This window comes from Arachis duranensis, chromosome 2 (genome assembly GCF_000817695.3).
Source record: "Arachis duranensis cultivar V14167 chromosome 2, aradu.V14167.gnm2.J7QH, whole genome shotgun sequence".
Lineage (NCBI taxonomy): Eukaryota > Viridiplantae > Streptophyta > Magnoliopsida > Fabales > Fabaceae > Arachis > Arachis duranensis.
The window spans coordinates 6,039,609-6,054,472 of record NC_029773.3 but is presented as its reverse complement, the minus strand read 5'-3'; the positions used below and the strand labels follow the sequence as shown (position 1 = coordinate 6,054,472).

General features: G+C 38.8%; 2 protein-coding genes across 2 annotated transcripts in view; both read right to left on the bottom strand.

Annotated features, from left to right (window-relative positions):
• Positions 1-8,257: 8,257 nt before the first annotated feature.
• Positions 8,258-13,207, bottom strand: LOC107473222 (uncharacterized). The gene is made up of 11 exons (XM_021134850.2): positions 13,101-13,207; positions 11,482-11,858; positions 11,234-11,308; positions 11,100-11,153; positions 10,864-10,942; positions 10,649-10,776; positions 10,352-10,435; positions 9,921-10,004; positions 9,513-9,664; positions 9,032-9,182; positions 8,258-8,926 (listed from the first exon to the last, which is right to left on the bottom strand). The coding sequence occupies exons 2-11, from the start codon at positions 11,827-11,829 to the stop codon at positions 8,606-8,608; spliced, it is 1,476 nt and encodes a 491-aa protein (XP_020990509.1). The 5' UTR covers positions 11,830-11,858; positions 13,101-13,207; the 3' UTR covers positions 8,258-8,605.
• A 668-nt stretch (positions 13,208-13,875) lies between these two features.
• LOC107473279 (exocyst complex component SEC10b) overlaps positions 13,876-14,864 on the bottom strand; it is an 8,130-nt gene continuing 7,141 nt past the window's right edge. The window contains exons 20-22 of the mRNA XM_052257708.1: positions 14,608-14,813; positions 14,442-14,525; positions 13,876-14,331 (exon numbers count right to left, since the gene is read on the bottom strand). Coding sequence (XP_052113668.1) covers positions 14,262-14,331; positions 14,442-14,525; positions 14,608-14,813 — 360 coding nt within the window. The 3' untranslated portion in view covers positions 13,876-14,261. The remainder of the gene's footprint in view (positions 14,332-14,441; positions 14,526-14,607; positions 14,814-14,864) is intronic.

The window sequence follows — 14,864 nt, the reverse complement described above, 5'->3', positions numbered from 1 at the left end:
AACTGGGTTCCATTATATGTGGTAATGGAATATGGTATCCCATACCTTGTGATGATATTTTTGTAGAGGAACCTCTGACTTCTCTGGGTTGTGATGGTGGCCAATGGTTCTGCTTCTATCCACTTTGTAAAGTAGTCTATTCTCACAATCAAGTATTTGACTTGTCCTGGGGCCTGGGGAAAAGGACCTGACAGATCCATCCCCCATTTTGCAAAGGGCCATGGAGAAGTTATACTGATTAGCTCCTCAAGGGGAGCCACGTGGAAATTTGCGTGCATTTGGCATGGTTGGCACTTTTTCACAAATTCTGTGGCATCTTTCTACAAAGTCGGCCAGTAGAATCCAGCTCGGATTACTTTCCTAGCTAGCGACATGGCTCCGAGATGGTTTCCGCAGATCCCATTATGAACCTCCTCTAATACTTCAGTGGTCTTTGAGGTCGGTACGCACTTCAAAAATGGTGTTGATATTCCTCTTTTATAAAGGATATTTTATAAAGGATATTTTTCACCAGAGTGTAATGTTGTGCATCCCTTCGGATTTTCTTAATCTCTTTTTCCTCTTTGGGGAGGATGTCGAATTTTAGGTATTCAACCAAGGGATTCATCCATCCGAGGTTTAGCCCAGTTACTTCTAGGACATCTCGTTTGTCCTCTACTTTTACCATAGAGGGTTCTTGGAGAGTTTCCTGGATCAAGCTTCTATTATTCCATCCTGGCTTGGTACTTGCTAACTTGGATAGGGCGTTTGCTCTGCTATTGAGATCCCGGGTTATGTGCTTAACCTCGATTTCCGCAAAGTACCCGAGGTGCTCCAGAGTTCTTTCCAAGTATCTTTTCATGTTCGGGTCTTTAGCCTGATACTCTCCATTTATCTGAGAGGTCACCACTTGAGAGTCACTGTATATCATCACTTTTGTTGCACCGACTTCTTCTGCCAGCTTCAATCCTGCAATCAGAGCTTCATATTCTGCCTGATTATTTGAAGCTGGGAATTCAAATTTGAGGGATACCTCTATTTGGGTTCCCCTTTCGTCGGCCAGTATTATGTCTGCACCGCTTCCTGTCTTGTTTGAGGATCCATCTACGTAAAGTTCCCATGCAGTTGGCTTCTCTTGATCTCCCGCGTATTCTGCTATGAAGTCGGTGAGGCATTGGGCTTTGATCGCTGTCCGAGTTTCATACTTTAAGTCAAACTCGGAGAGCTCTATTGCCCATTGAACCATTCTCCCTGCAATATCCGTCTTTTGGAGGATTTGCTTCATGGGTTGGTTCGTTCAGACTCTTATCGTATGAGCTTGAAAGTAAGGCCGTAGCCTCCGTGAGGCTATTACTAAGGAGTAAGCAAATTTCTCTAATTTGTGGTACCTTAGTTCGGGGCCTTGTAGAACTTTGCTGATGAAGTACACTGGATGTTGTTCGACCTCGTCCTCGCTTATCAGGGCTGATGCGACAGCTTTGTCTACTACGAACAGATATAGGACGAGATCTTCCCCAACTAGAGGTCGGGTCAGGATTGGAGGTTGGCTCAAGAACTTTTTGAACTCCTGGAACGCTCTCTCGCATTCTGGAGTCCATTCAAACTGGCTTCCCTTTCTTAATAAAGAGAATAGTGAAAGGGATTTTAATGCTGATCCTGCCAAAAACCTGGAGAGGACTGCAAGTCGGCCATTTAGTTGTTGAACCCCCCTTAAGCAAGTCGGGCTCTTCATTTCCAGTATAGCTTGACACTTATCGAGATTGGCTTCAATCCCTCTTTGCGTCAGCATAAACCCTAGAAATTTTTCGGCGTCCACTGCGAAGGTACACTTTGCGGGATTTAGCCTCATCCCTGCAACCTTATGGTGTCAAAGACTTGCGAGAGGTCTGTCAAGAGATCAGCTTCTTCCTTAGTTTTCACTAGCATGTCGTCTACGTAGACTTCTATTAAGCTCCCGAGGTGGGGGGCGAACACCTTGTTCATCAGCCTTTGGTATGTGGCCCCTGCATTTTTTAGTCCAAATGGCATGACCACGTAGCAGAAATTTGCTTGGGGCGTGATAAACAATATTTTCTCTTGGTTTGGCTCATACATAGGGATTTGATTATATCCTGAGTAGGCATCCATGAACAACAAGTATTGATACCCCGAGCTAGAGTCTACTAGAGTATCAATACTTGGGAGTGGATAAGGGTCCTTGGGACACGCCTTATTTAAGTCGGTGTAGTCGACACACATCCTCCATTGGCCGTTTTGCTTTTTGACTAGCACTACATTTGCTAGCCATGTTGGATATTTAACTTCTCTGATGAAGCCGGCTTCTAGGAGTGCCTGTATTTACTCCTCCACCACTAGGGCTCGTTTCGGGCCGAGCTTGCGCCTTCGCTGTTGTGCAGGTCGGGATCCTGGATACACCGAGAGCTTATGGGACATAAGCTCGGGATCTATCCCAGGCATGTCGGAGGCTTTCCAGGCAAAGATGTCAGAATTGTCTCTTAGGAGCTTAGTCAACCCTTGCTTCAGGGTTTCCCCTAGGTTGGCTCCTATGTTGGTATTTTTCCCTTCCTCTTTGCCGACCTGTATTTCCTCAGTTTTTCCTCCTGGCTGTGGTCGCAACTCTTCTTTGGCCCTTGCACCGCCGAGCTCTATGGTGTGAACCTCTTTGCTTTTTCCCCTCAGGTTTAAGCTTTCATTGTAGCACTTTCTTGCCAATTTCTGGTCTCCCCGCACTGTTGCTACCCCCGCTGTTGTCAGAAATTTCATGCAGAGATGGGGTGGATACCACCGCTCTGAGTCGATTAAGGGTAGCTCTGAAGAATCCCAGTGGCTTTATTGGCGTGTCGCCTAGCCCGTATAAGGTGTCGGAGTAGGCTCTTAGCTCCCTCTCATCCAACCCTAGCTTGTCAAACGCGGGTTTGAAAAGGATGTCCGCAAAGCTTCCTTGATCTACTAGAATTCTATGGAGATGGGCATTGGCCAGGATCATGATTATCACCACTGGATCGTCGTGTTCAGGGATTACTCTTTGCCCATCCTCCTTTGTAAATGAGATGGTAGGAAGGTCGGGCGATTCGCTCCCGACCTGGTAGACTCGCTTGAGGTGTCTCTTGCGAGAGGACTTGGTGAGTCCCCCTCCCGCGAATCCACCTGAGATCATATGTATATGTCTCTCCGGAGTCTGCGGTGGTGGCTCTCTTTTATCTGCGTCATCTCGCTTTCTCTTCCCATGATTGTCCGACCTTTCCATGAGATATCTATCAAGTCGGCCTTTTCTGGCCAGCTTTTCTATTACATTTTTGAGGTCGTAACAGTCGTTTGTTGAATGACCATATATTTTATGGTACTCGCAGTAATCGCTGCGACTCCCCCTTTTTTATTTTTAATGGGCCTAGGAGGCGGCAGCTTTTCAGTATTGCAAATGTCTCTGTATACGTCCACTATAGAAACCTTTAGAGGAGTATAAGAGTGATATTTCCTGGGTCTGTCGAGACCGAGGTCTTCTTTCTTCTTGGGCTCCCTCTCCCTTTCTTTTATCGAGGGAGGGTGCCCAGATCGCCAACTCGACTCTCTCAGTCTGGCATTTTCCTCCATGTTGATGTACTTTTCCGCTCTCTCCTGTACATCACTTAAAGAGGTCGGGTGCCTTTTTGATATGGACTGTGAGAAGGGTCCTTCCCTAAGTCCATTTACTAATCCATGATAACTGCCTCTATGGGCAGATCTTGAATTTCCAAACACGCTTTGTTGAACCTTTCCATGTAATCACGCAGAGGTTCCCCGACCTCCTGTTTAACTCCCAGGAGGCTCGGTGCGTGTTTTACTTTATCCTTCTGGATGGAGAATCGCATCAGGAATTTACTTGAGAGGTCCTCAAAGCTGGTAACCGACCTTGGAGGGAGGCTATCGAACCACTTCATCACCGCTTTTGACAGGGTGGTCGGAAAAGCCTTGCAACGTGTTGCATCAGAAGTATCAGCCATATACATCCGACTTTTGAAGTTGCTTAAATGATGCTTTGGGTCTGTGGTTCCGTCATAGAGGTTCATCTCAGGGCTTTTGAAGTTTCTTGGAACCTTCGCCCTCATTATGTCCTCGCTGAACGGGTCCTCTCCTCCCAAGGGCGACTCTTCTCGGTTGCCGCGGGAGTCTCGGGCTTTAAGAGAGGATTCAAGCTTTGTGAGTTTTTCTTCCAACTCTTTTCGTCATTCTATTTCCTCCCTGAGGTTTCGCTCTGCCTCTCGTTGTCATTCTAGTTCCTGTTCTAGTTGCTCCAGACGACCTTGGTGGCTGTGGACCAGCCCCATTAGCTCGGTTGCATGGGGTGGCCCTTCCTTTCCGGACTCTCGTCCTTCCGAGGAATTTGCCTTTGGGTTTTTGAGCCCAGAGGTGCCTTCTTTATGCTGGTCGCTGGTTCCTTGATGAAGGGTCAGGTCTGCGTCATTGTTTCCAGTATCTGGATTTTCTTGCTCGGAATCAGACGCTGTATGTCCATCTTCTGGTGAGTTATCCGCCATTACTGGTTGATCTCTCGGGTCCCCGGCAACGGCGCCAATGTTCCGGGGCTTACCTAGAATCGGACGGTGGTTGGGCTTGTTTGTGAGGCCCAAGTGCTAGAGGAAGGTGGTCTCCGACTTGGTTTACGTCTGGGAGCCGCCTCCGAGTTGTGTATATGAAAGAATGGGAGGTGGTACCTGCAAAGATACTCCGATGCCTAAGTCAGCAAGGGTGTAAGCAGGTCTAGAGAGTATTGGGTTTAGAGATACCTGAGGGATGTCAGTATATTTATAGTGGTGAACCCATAACCACCGTTGGAGTAATTCCGCCTTTTAAGGGGAATAACCGTCCCTTTATCTTAGGAAAGTTGAGATATTGCTCCTGGAAGTGGTTAGAGAGATTTTAGGGGCAGTTATCCTCTTGAGTGAGGGTTTATCTGCCAGCTAATCCCTCGCTCCCGACTTCTTTAGAGCAAGTTGTGGTAAGCACCGACTTCGTAGATTGAAGGTCGGTGTAGGGTGAGGCTCAATCTTTTGGATTGGACCTTTCGTTGGGTCTTTGACCTTATTATTGGGCCAGTGTATGAACACCTCTATTTGTTTATTTTTATTATGTATATTTAACATTGATTATTATTTAAGGTGATTGATTTAAAAAAATATATAAAGATCAATTTAAAAATTTAATTATCTTTTAAAGACGAATTTAAATATTAACTTAATATAAAACCTTCATCTAAATTTTGGATAATATATATTCTATCAGGTTAAAAATTAATTATGTACAGAAATATGATAACAAATTATTTATTAATTCTCAACCTATTATTTTAAAAAAAAATATTTACGATGATTATCTATAGTTTTTATAACAAAGTGTTTTAGATTTTAAATTTTGAATTTAATATTTAGGAATTAGAGTTTAGAATTTAAAATTTAAAAGCTAAGGTTTGAATCTAAAAATAGATATTGAGACTTTCATAATCCTATATATGAATAAGTTGAACTACAACATGTAAAACTATCATGTAACTATGTAAGAATATCATTGTCAATGTGATATTATCAAAATATTAATAATAATATTTAGAGATGAGAGATTTTTTTTTTTGTGGTCATCACTTAAGAGTTAATCAAGTATAGAAAAGTAAAATTAACTTTTTAAAACTAATCACCTTAAGTAATCGTTTAATATTAAACATACAAAAAATAGAATAAACTTATTATATATAATTTACAAAATATAGTGTACAAAATAAAGTGTACAAATTAATTTACTAAAAATAAATATACAAAATTATAAATAAAAAATTACAAATTATTTAAAATACATTATTATTTATTCATAACAATATTTACCCTTTAATAATTTTATAATCGAGTATATATAACCAACTAATACATAGGGTAATATCTATGCATGGTGCAGACCGATTTCTAGTAACACAATAAGTAAATTAAGTCTAAAAAGTGATTTCGAAGTCGGCATCTATAATTTTATGGGACAAACTTGGAGTTTGACCAATATTGTCTATGTAAGAATCAAATCAATCAATACTAAAAATCAAATATATTCTTACAGTAATAAATTTAATTTATTGATAATTTTTAATAATAAATTTAATTACGATCATTTTCAGCAACAAAAAGTTTAGTTCAAAAAATAATTTATAGCAACAAAATATTTATCTAAGTGATTATTTCAGCTAGGGCTGGAAGTGAATCGAGCTAAATCGAGTTAGACCAAATTTAAATTCGACTCACGAAAATTAATCTTGGCTCACACCTTGACTCATTAACAATTGAGCTTATTTCGTAAGTTCAAACTCGACTCAACGAAAGCTCACGAGCTGGCTCGAGCTCACGAGTTGGCTTAAATAATAGAAACATAATCTATAATTCTATATCAATAAACTATAACTTATATATATTAAAAAATATTAAAAAATAAATTTAATATATTAAAATTATGTATAAAAAATGACTATAAAATTTTAAACAATTAAGAACATTAATATATATATAAAAATAAAAATATTACTATTATATATATATATATATTAAATTATTAATACGCACATCTTATATGCATTTAATCTATACTTTTAATATTATACATATAATCGAGCCAGTTCACAAGCTAATGAACTGAGCTTATTCAAACTCAAACTCGACTCATTTAATTTATGAACTCAAACTCAGCTCACCAACTCACGAGTTCAGCTTATCGAACTATTAATGAGTCGAGCTCGAGCTGGCTCATGAGCTGATTACAGCAGAAAATTTAAGGTTCACCGATAATAATCAGCAACAAATCCAACTTAATCATAATTTTCATCAACAAAAAAATTAGCTCAATGGTATTTTAAGCAACAAATTCAACTTACTACAACGAAAGCAGCAATAAATTCAACAAATTCTAGTAAACCGCATTTAGATCATCAACAAGACAAATTAATTGATTAGAAATTCAACATCTCAAAATACAGTGAGAAGAAAAATGTGGAAGAGACAGAATAGGAGAAGCGATGATGCAAGGACTCACTAATGGTCCACAGTAGTTGACAACGGCGAGGACCTCAAACTAGAAGACGACGACCCCACGGAAGGCAACATAGCAAGCAAATTAGAGGGAAGACAATAACCACCACCAGCCGAGGGACCAGATGCTGGTTTCGTCTGCTTCTGCCGCAGGCGAAGGTGAGCACAGGTAAGGCGGCGACTGAAAGCGAGACGGCGGTGACCACACAGCGCGCGACGACAACTTTGAATGCGAGACGGGGAGTAAGCGAGCGAGACCGGAGACGTAAGTGAGTGCGATGACAACACCAACCACGAGAGAGGTGAAAGCTCTTGAGCTTGGGTGAGACAGTGAGGAGAAAGAGCCTTGAGAGAAGCGTGACGTTGAGGGTTTGAGATCAGATTATGACGCCGTTTTCGAGTTACAAAAGAAGAAAGTATAGCTATATAAACCGACCAGGTTAATTCTTTTTCCCCCAAAATTCAGGGCGGTCAACTCGAATTTTAGCAGGTCTAATGTTTGAACATATAGAGAATGATTTGGTTTGATCAGATGACTAGAATTTTAATCGAACCGATTAAATCGAGTGGGACTTGATAACTATGAAGCTAAGTGCTGGAACACTCGACATTGCGGCGGAATTTATCCCCCTTTCTCTTTTTTTAATGTAAAATTTCTTTTTATTTGTTAATGTATATATACGTAAGAACAATCATTAACAATATTTAATTTAATGAAAAATAGATAGTCGTATTTTAATACAAAAATGATATTTATATGCTAAAATCAATTATTATATATTTGCGTATAAATGTGTTATTTAATTTAGTTTTAATATATTTTATATTTTAATATATATTTTATACTAGTAGCTGATTTTGATAATTAATTTTGATATACATCTAACATAATTGATTTTAACAATGTCACTTATTTTCTCTACAAATTTATGCAAATATATAATACAACGTGTTTGTGTGAAGTATTATGAAAAATAAAGTTGACATGATCATTTTCCCATTTAATGTAATAATATGTAGTTAGTAACATCATTTTTGTAAAGCAGTTTGCATTTTTTATTTTGCTTCTCATATAGTTATACCAATTGTTCCTACCACTTTTTATTATTACAACTGATTCAGTTAATGACAGATTAGAAAATTTGTGCTCACAACGCTGCAAAAAACATTGGGTTTGGTCGGCTAGGCCTGAACTAACGTATTTCATTTGATGTTAAATAAGTTTGCATTGTCCGCATCATAAATGTCTTTTCTACCAATATTTCATTGATCTCTTCCCCATGATACAATAATTAAATTTCTCTGTTACATGTGAAGCATCTTTAAGTTATATATTGTCAATAATGTATTTATGTACAGACTGCAGAACATTGGTGCTACCACCAAACCCCCACAAAAAAACCTACAAACTACCGAATAATGGGTTCTCTTACTTTCCTACTATCTTTGCATTGCAACATAAAATAGTCATCCCTATTCCCTAATTATGTCCATTTCTATGGATTTCTTTTGATTGCCAATTGGAAGGGAATATATAAGGCCCTCTGCTTATTGTTTTAGTGGCAGCAACTCAAGAATTTCTTATTCTCTTATCATGCTTTGCTTGCTACCTCTGTGGAAACAAACACCTCTTCTGGTTTAACTTTTATCTTGACTGGATTCCCTAGCTTTGATTTATCTTTCATTCTTGCAATTTCTAAAGCTTTTGCACATACAGGAAAACTTTGATCATCCCATGACTCCAAAATCACACCGGAACCTATGCATTTTCTTCCCTCATAGAAGGCCGCAAATTGCCCAGCTGCTAGGCCTTGATCATCTTCAGATAACCGGACAACAGCAATGCTTTCTTGGCCATCCTCTCCTATTTCCATTTCGAAACTACAATCGTAGAATCCCGGACCGTGTCTCACCTGAAATGGTTCAAGATAACATAAGTTACAGTACTATACACAGAACGAAAATGTTTCTAGTTTCTCCCAACAGGGAAGAAAAACTGAAATTCGAGAACTTCTCACCTTGCATTGAAGCTGACTTGTCTGGGTTGCAGGCAGCCCACTCAACCATTTTAAAGAGCTTACACGAAATACACGCCTTCTTTTGTCAAAGGAAAAGTAATTTCTTGACACAAAGACTACATTGTTTTTAATATCCTTTTCAACAACATACCTGCGCGAGAAGAAAAATGGGATAAGAAACATTACAAGGAGGCCAAAATTGATACTTTAGACGAGGATAAATATACAATGAAAGCAAATTTTAAAATGAATCTAGGTGAAGAAACTTATTGAAGAGCAAAAGCTTGATCCCTTTCACAAAAATTATCAAAAGTTCAAAAACCTCCCAATGTGAACTATATAGTTTAGACTTTCATACTTCTTCACCTACAATATGTGGGATCTATCTTCAGAATAAAATAAAATCTATAATTATATGATTGAAACTTTCATTAGATAGATAATACAGTTGATGCCAAAAAGAAATATAGAGGGAACAAACCATGGGCCCCCAGGTAGACGTAAACCCTGGCGCTGGCCAATAGTATAAAACCAGAATCCCCGATGTTTGCCAAGGAAATCTCCTGTCTCAGCTTCTAGTATGATACCTTCCCTCTCCCCAATATGTCTTGCAACAAATTCACTGAACCTTATCTGTTACCCAGAAGGTAAGGACATGGTTTTGAATAAGGAAACTATTTTTGAGATTTGTTTCAAAATATTAAAATGTGAACAAATTGACAACGTAAAAGTAAATTATTCAAAATGTAAATTAACATGAATAAAATTTCAGAATCAACATCGTCCACATTCAAATCAATTCAAAAGAATCATTAGTGATATGTAAAAGAATGTATTTCTCAAAAATTTGACATAGATATAGTGTAATGGAGCTGTTTACTTTGCATACCTTGCCCAAAAAGCATATACCTTGTGAATCCTTTCTATCCTTATTTGGAAGATCAAATTCTGTTGCCAGCCTGCGGACTTCATCCTGCAAAATTTGTGGCAGGAGACAAAAGTTAGACTTCAAATTTTATTTTTCACAATGCAGTGCTATAATTGTCTTTAATCTTTTCATTTACAAAAAAATGTTAGCATGCCCGAAATGATAAAAAATGTTAACTAAACAGAACAAAATAACTTCTTGGGCCTTTCATAAGTGGTTAGTGCAAAACAGCATACAATTTTCAAACTCAAATTACAATTCAGGGCACTACAAAAGTAACAAGTATTTTCTGAATGCATACAGCCGATTAGTCATGCTAGACCATCACAAAAGTGACAACATAACGCACAAAAATAAAGCATTGTAACTGGTACAAGTCAGTCACAACAAACCTTGGAAATACGCCCAAGAGGAAAAAGAAGTTGCTTCAGCTGGGACTGTGAGAGGTGTGAAAGGAAATATGTTTGATCTTTCACCTAAAATTTTAAAACCACGTAAGAAACCAACTGCTAACAAAAATATTTACCTGAGTAATAAACGAGAAAGCAAACACTTAATAGGACTTCTAAAAAAATTTAAGTTAATCTGTCTAAATTCTTCACAGAAAGCTGACTATGTATATCACCTATAAACCTGAAATGCAAACAAGATCAGGTAATGATAATGGTATATACATCTCATATGGGTACCATGTCTTGTGACAGCTCCAGAACAGAAGGTTCCTCCATTTGATCTGCACATGGGTGGATAACATTTGCATAATGTCCGGAGGCAACATAGTCAAATCCCATACCACTTATTGCATCCAAAAATGCACCTGAAAAACTAATGTTTGATTAACGAAATAGTACACAGAATAAACCATGGCAGTGGATTCGTTCATCACATGTAATTCAGTGCGCACCAAATTTTATTCTTGTGTTACAGAGAACATCCGGATTAGGAGTTCGGCCACAACGATACTCTTCAATGATGTAAGAAACCTGATATGCAGCATGTGTGCATCTTAATTAGAATCACTCAATTATTTTAATAGTCTAATTACATGAATGTGCTATAATTTGATGTTTGACAGCTTGAGTGAAACTGAGTAAAGAATAGACAAAAACAAGTTCAAGAGAGGGGTTCATTTCATCATACCACATTGTTCCAGTATTCATCGGTCAAATGCACAACTTCTAATGGCACCTCAACCTGTAATAAAACTCGTTTGCATTATACATAAGCAACAATGAGCTCTTTCTTTTGAGTCGTGAACAAGGAAAGAAATTAACCTGATTACAAACAGCTTTGGCATACTTCAAATCCTCTTCCCAGGGGCACTCTGACCAAAAGTTCTCAAAATCTTCCTACAGATAAAAGCCACGCGTCAGAACCAATCTAAGCAAGTGTGTTGGGAATGGTTGGATTAAGATGCAGTTATGTTAACTAACTACATGCAAGCATACACTAGGTCAAATCATGTCATGAACACTCAGTTGTGAGAATTTAATGAGGGATTAGAGTTCGGAGGGAGCAGTACTTGGAACCAAATCTTGAGGTAGAAGGCGGTGCAGGAATGGCCGGCGGCGTGGAGGAGCCGGAGGGCGACGCTGCTGTCAACACCGCCGCTGAGAAGTACTGCGACTCGGAGGTGCTTGTGAGGCATGGAGCAGCGGAGATAAGGTTGGAGATCAACATGGAAGGAGGATGAAGAGGAGGAGATGAAAGAGTCACTGGGAGCAAGTGTAGCGGAGGCGGACAGAGGAGAGAGGAGGTTTGAGGTGGGGAAGCGGAGGAGACGTGGGCGGCGAGGGAATCGAAGTGTTGGGAGAGGAAGAGAAGCCATTGGCTTCCAGCAGCTCCATCGCACCGCCACTCTCAGCATCATACCCTCCTTCACCTTCTTCACTCTTGCAGCTCGAAAACGGAAAATAAAAAGAGAAGAAAATTTCAATTTCATGTTGCTTTGTTGTTGCCCTACCCTACCACCAATATCAGTTGTTTCTACCTGCATTTATTTGCTTTTTGCTACCAAAACAAATCAAACAATCAATCAATTTCGCTCTCTTTGACATAACATAAAGGTGTTTGAGTAAGCACTCAAATTTGGTCTTAAAAATAAGAACATAAAACGCCCACGTGAATTGCAATAAACTCAACCAAGAGCATAGTTGTCAGAACCAAACCGATTATCGAACCAATTAGGCTATTGATTTACTGGTTGAACCGATGACTCGGTCCCACGTAAATAAAAATATAAAATAGTCAATAATTTAATATTAAAATTTGAATTAGTCAGCTACAATAATATCTTAATTTAACAACAATGAAGTCTCAATTAGTTAGTACTACAATAGTATCTTAGTTTAACACACAACAATAACAATTCATGAATTATATCTAAGAAATAATTCAGCAATTCAGAAAATAATTCAGAACTAATTCAAAACCAATCCAAAACCAATTCAACTAATTCAGCAATTTAAAACCAATTCAACGTTTCAATTCTGCCAAGAAGCCAAAACTGAATGAAGAACTATGCAATAGCTTGAAGAACAAATAATAGCAAATGAACCCTTTGAGAAAACAGAATGAAAACCAATAACCTATTGTAATCTGAATATACCTCTTCATTAGTATAACAAAAAAAAGTGTACACAAAAGCAATGATCTATATCTCTCTCTTTAGAACCTGATGACTCAGCTATTTATACATGTACTGCAAAATTATTATGCAAACCAATAACCAACTTGAGAACACCAATCCTAACTAACCACTTCTTTCTTTAATATCTTTGCTATCTTTATTTATACCTTCAATAAATTCAACCACTGCCTTAGTTATTTCTAATCAGCTCATAAACCAATCAACAATAAAATTCACAGCAATAACACAAGAAATTTCAGCAATTCAGCAATTCAGCAAATTCAGAAATTCAGTAATTCATAAACAAGTTCAAAAACCAATTCAACTAATTCAGCCATTCAAAACCACTTCAACATTTCAACTCAACCCTGCCATATTTATTTCTAATCAGCTCATCAACCAATCAACAATAAAATTCACAGCAATAACACAAGAAATTTCACGGGAAAAAAAAAACTGAAAAAACAAGTAAATGCTCACGGCAGGAAAGAGAGTGGAGCAGTAGAGCACACCACGAAGAGAGCTCACGGCAGGGAAGCAATGGAGCACACCAGGGACGCAGGCGGCCGGAGGCGGAGACGCGAGATGCGAGCGGAGGAGAGCTGGTGGATCCGGCGAAGGCGCGGCGACGGAGGTGAGTGTGCGGTGGCGCCGTGGCGGTGAACCGAGGTGACAGAGATAGAGTTGGGGTGGCTGTCGATTTGGAAGGTGGGTTCAGCCGTTCGGTTCTTGAGGAGGACAGGAAGGACGAAGTCACGAAGGAGAATGGGTGAGAGTAGCAAGGTTGAAGCTGAAGCTTGAAGGAGACAAGGATGGGGGAGAGTCTCAATCTCTCTGAACTCTGAAGGGAAGGAGAATGGGGGAGTAGTGAGCTAGGCTTTCGTTTGGGGATGGGGTTTCTTTTTTTTTTTAATTTTTTAGTTTGAACCGGTCCAGATTTTAAAATCCGACCGGTTCGCCAATTTTCTACCAAACCGACCAATTCAAACCGATTCCTACCGGTTTTCTTTTTTATCCGGCCGTATGCATCATCCGGACCAATCATATGGTCGGTTAAGCAATTTTCCAGTCCGACCAACTAATTCGATCCGATTTTGACAACTATTACCATGAGCGTAAAATGAAATTGCTGTACATTTTTATTTTATTTTAGTTACTAATTTTCAATCTGGTCAATAAATCTATGATAACATTAACAAGTTGAATGCATCAACACAGCTCATATTTTACGAGTAAATAGACATCTATTAGCAGAGACCATTAATACGTTGCACTCCAAAATCAGCATTGTTAAAACTAATTTACACACTGAGATGATGTATTGACAATATTTTCGGTCTAAGCAATTACACCAATCTAACAACTCGGTAAAATTTTGATTTACATGGAAAATTAAAATATTAACATTTTACACACAGAATTCAAAACTAGAAATGGACACTCCAATAAAAAAGACATAAGAAAAATTAAAACTACACAAACTGTCTTCCTTCCTAGTCATGCCTCCAAATACCAGAGGGAATAACTAAGCTCTACTAAAACCGCCGATTAAAATGGCCTCCTAGGTTTTCGTATGGTAACAAACTGTTTAATTGGGTCAGCTCATGGCAGAACCACGGCATATCAACTCCACCATGTTCGAGAGGGGTTTAAAGTTCACAAGACCATGTTCATTAATTCCACAAGGAACTGAGTTTGGCTGCAAGTTTAGCACTCTTGTAATCGTCCCTAAGCTGAACAAATCTGGTAGACAAAAGAAAAATGAATTGTATCAGAAAATATGAGCAACCAGCAAGTTATTATGGATATAAGATAATAAACAGAAGTATTAGCCGTTCAAACATAAGATATACCTTTGTGCATCCTTGCGAATGCTAGGTGTACCCTCAAACAAACTTGCAAGACTCTCCGGAGCAACAATAAAGACATTGGCCATGCTACACAAATGTTCAGAAAAAGTTACAGAATGACAAGATAATGGCAGAAATCTAAAAGTTATTGCATATCTTGTGAACTTACATCCCCAACAACTCAAATTTCTCATCAACAGAAGGAGCATTGAAACTACGCACAAAATCTCCATAATCAGTGATGTCGCGCTTCAGTCGCAATCCCCCACTAGAAAGTTGGACAAACAACAATGAGAATGATCCCAAAAAAAATTTTAGGGACAAAAATGAAGATCCTAAAGTACAGTTGGAGTGCCAAATGAGAAATTGCAGATAACATCAGTTGCTTACACAACATACTAAATTGATGTGGATAGACAAGAGATA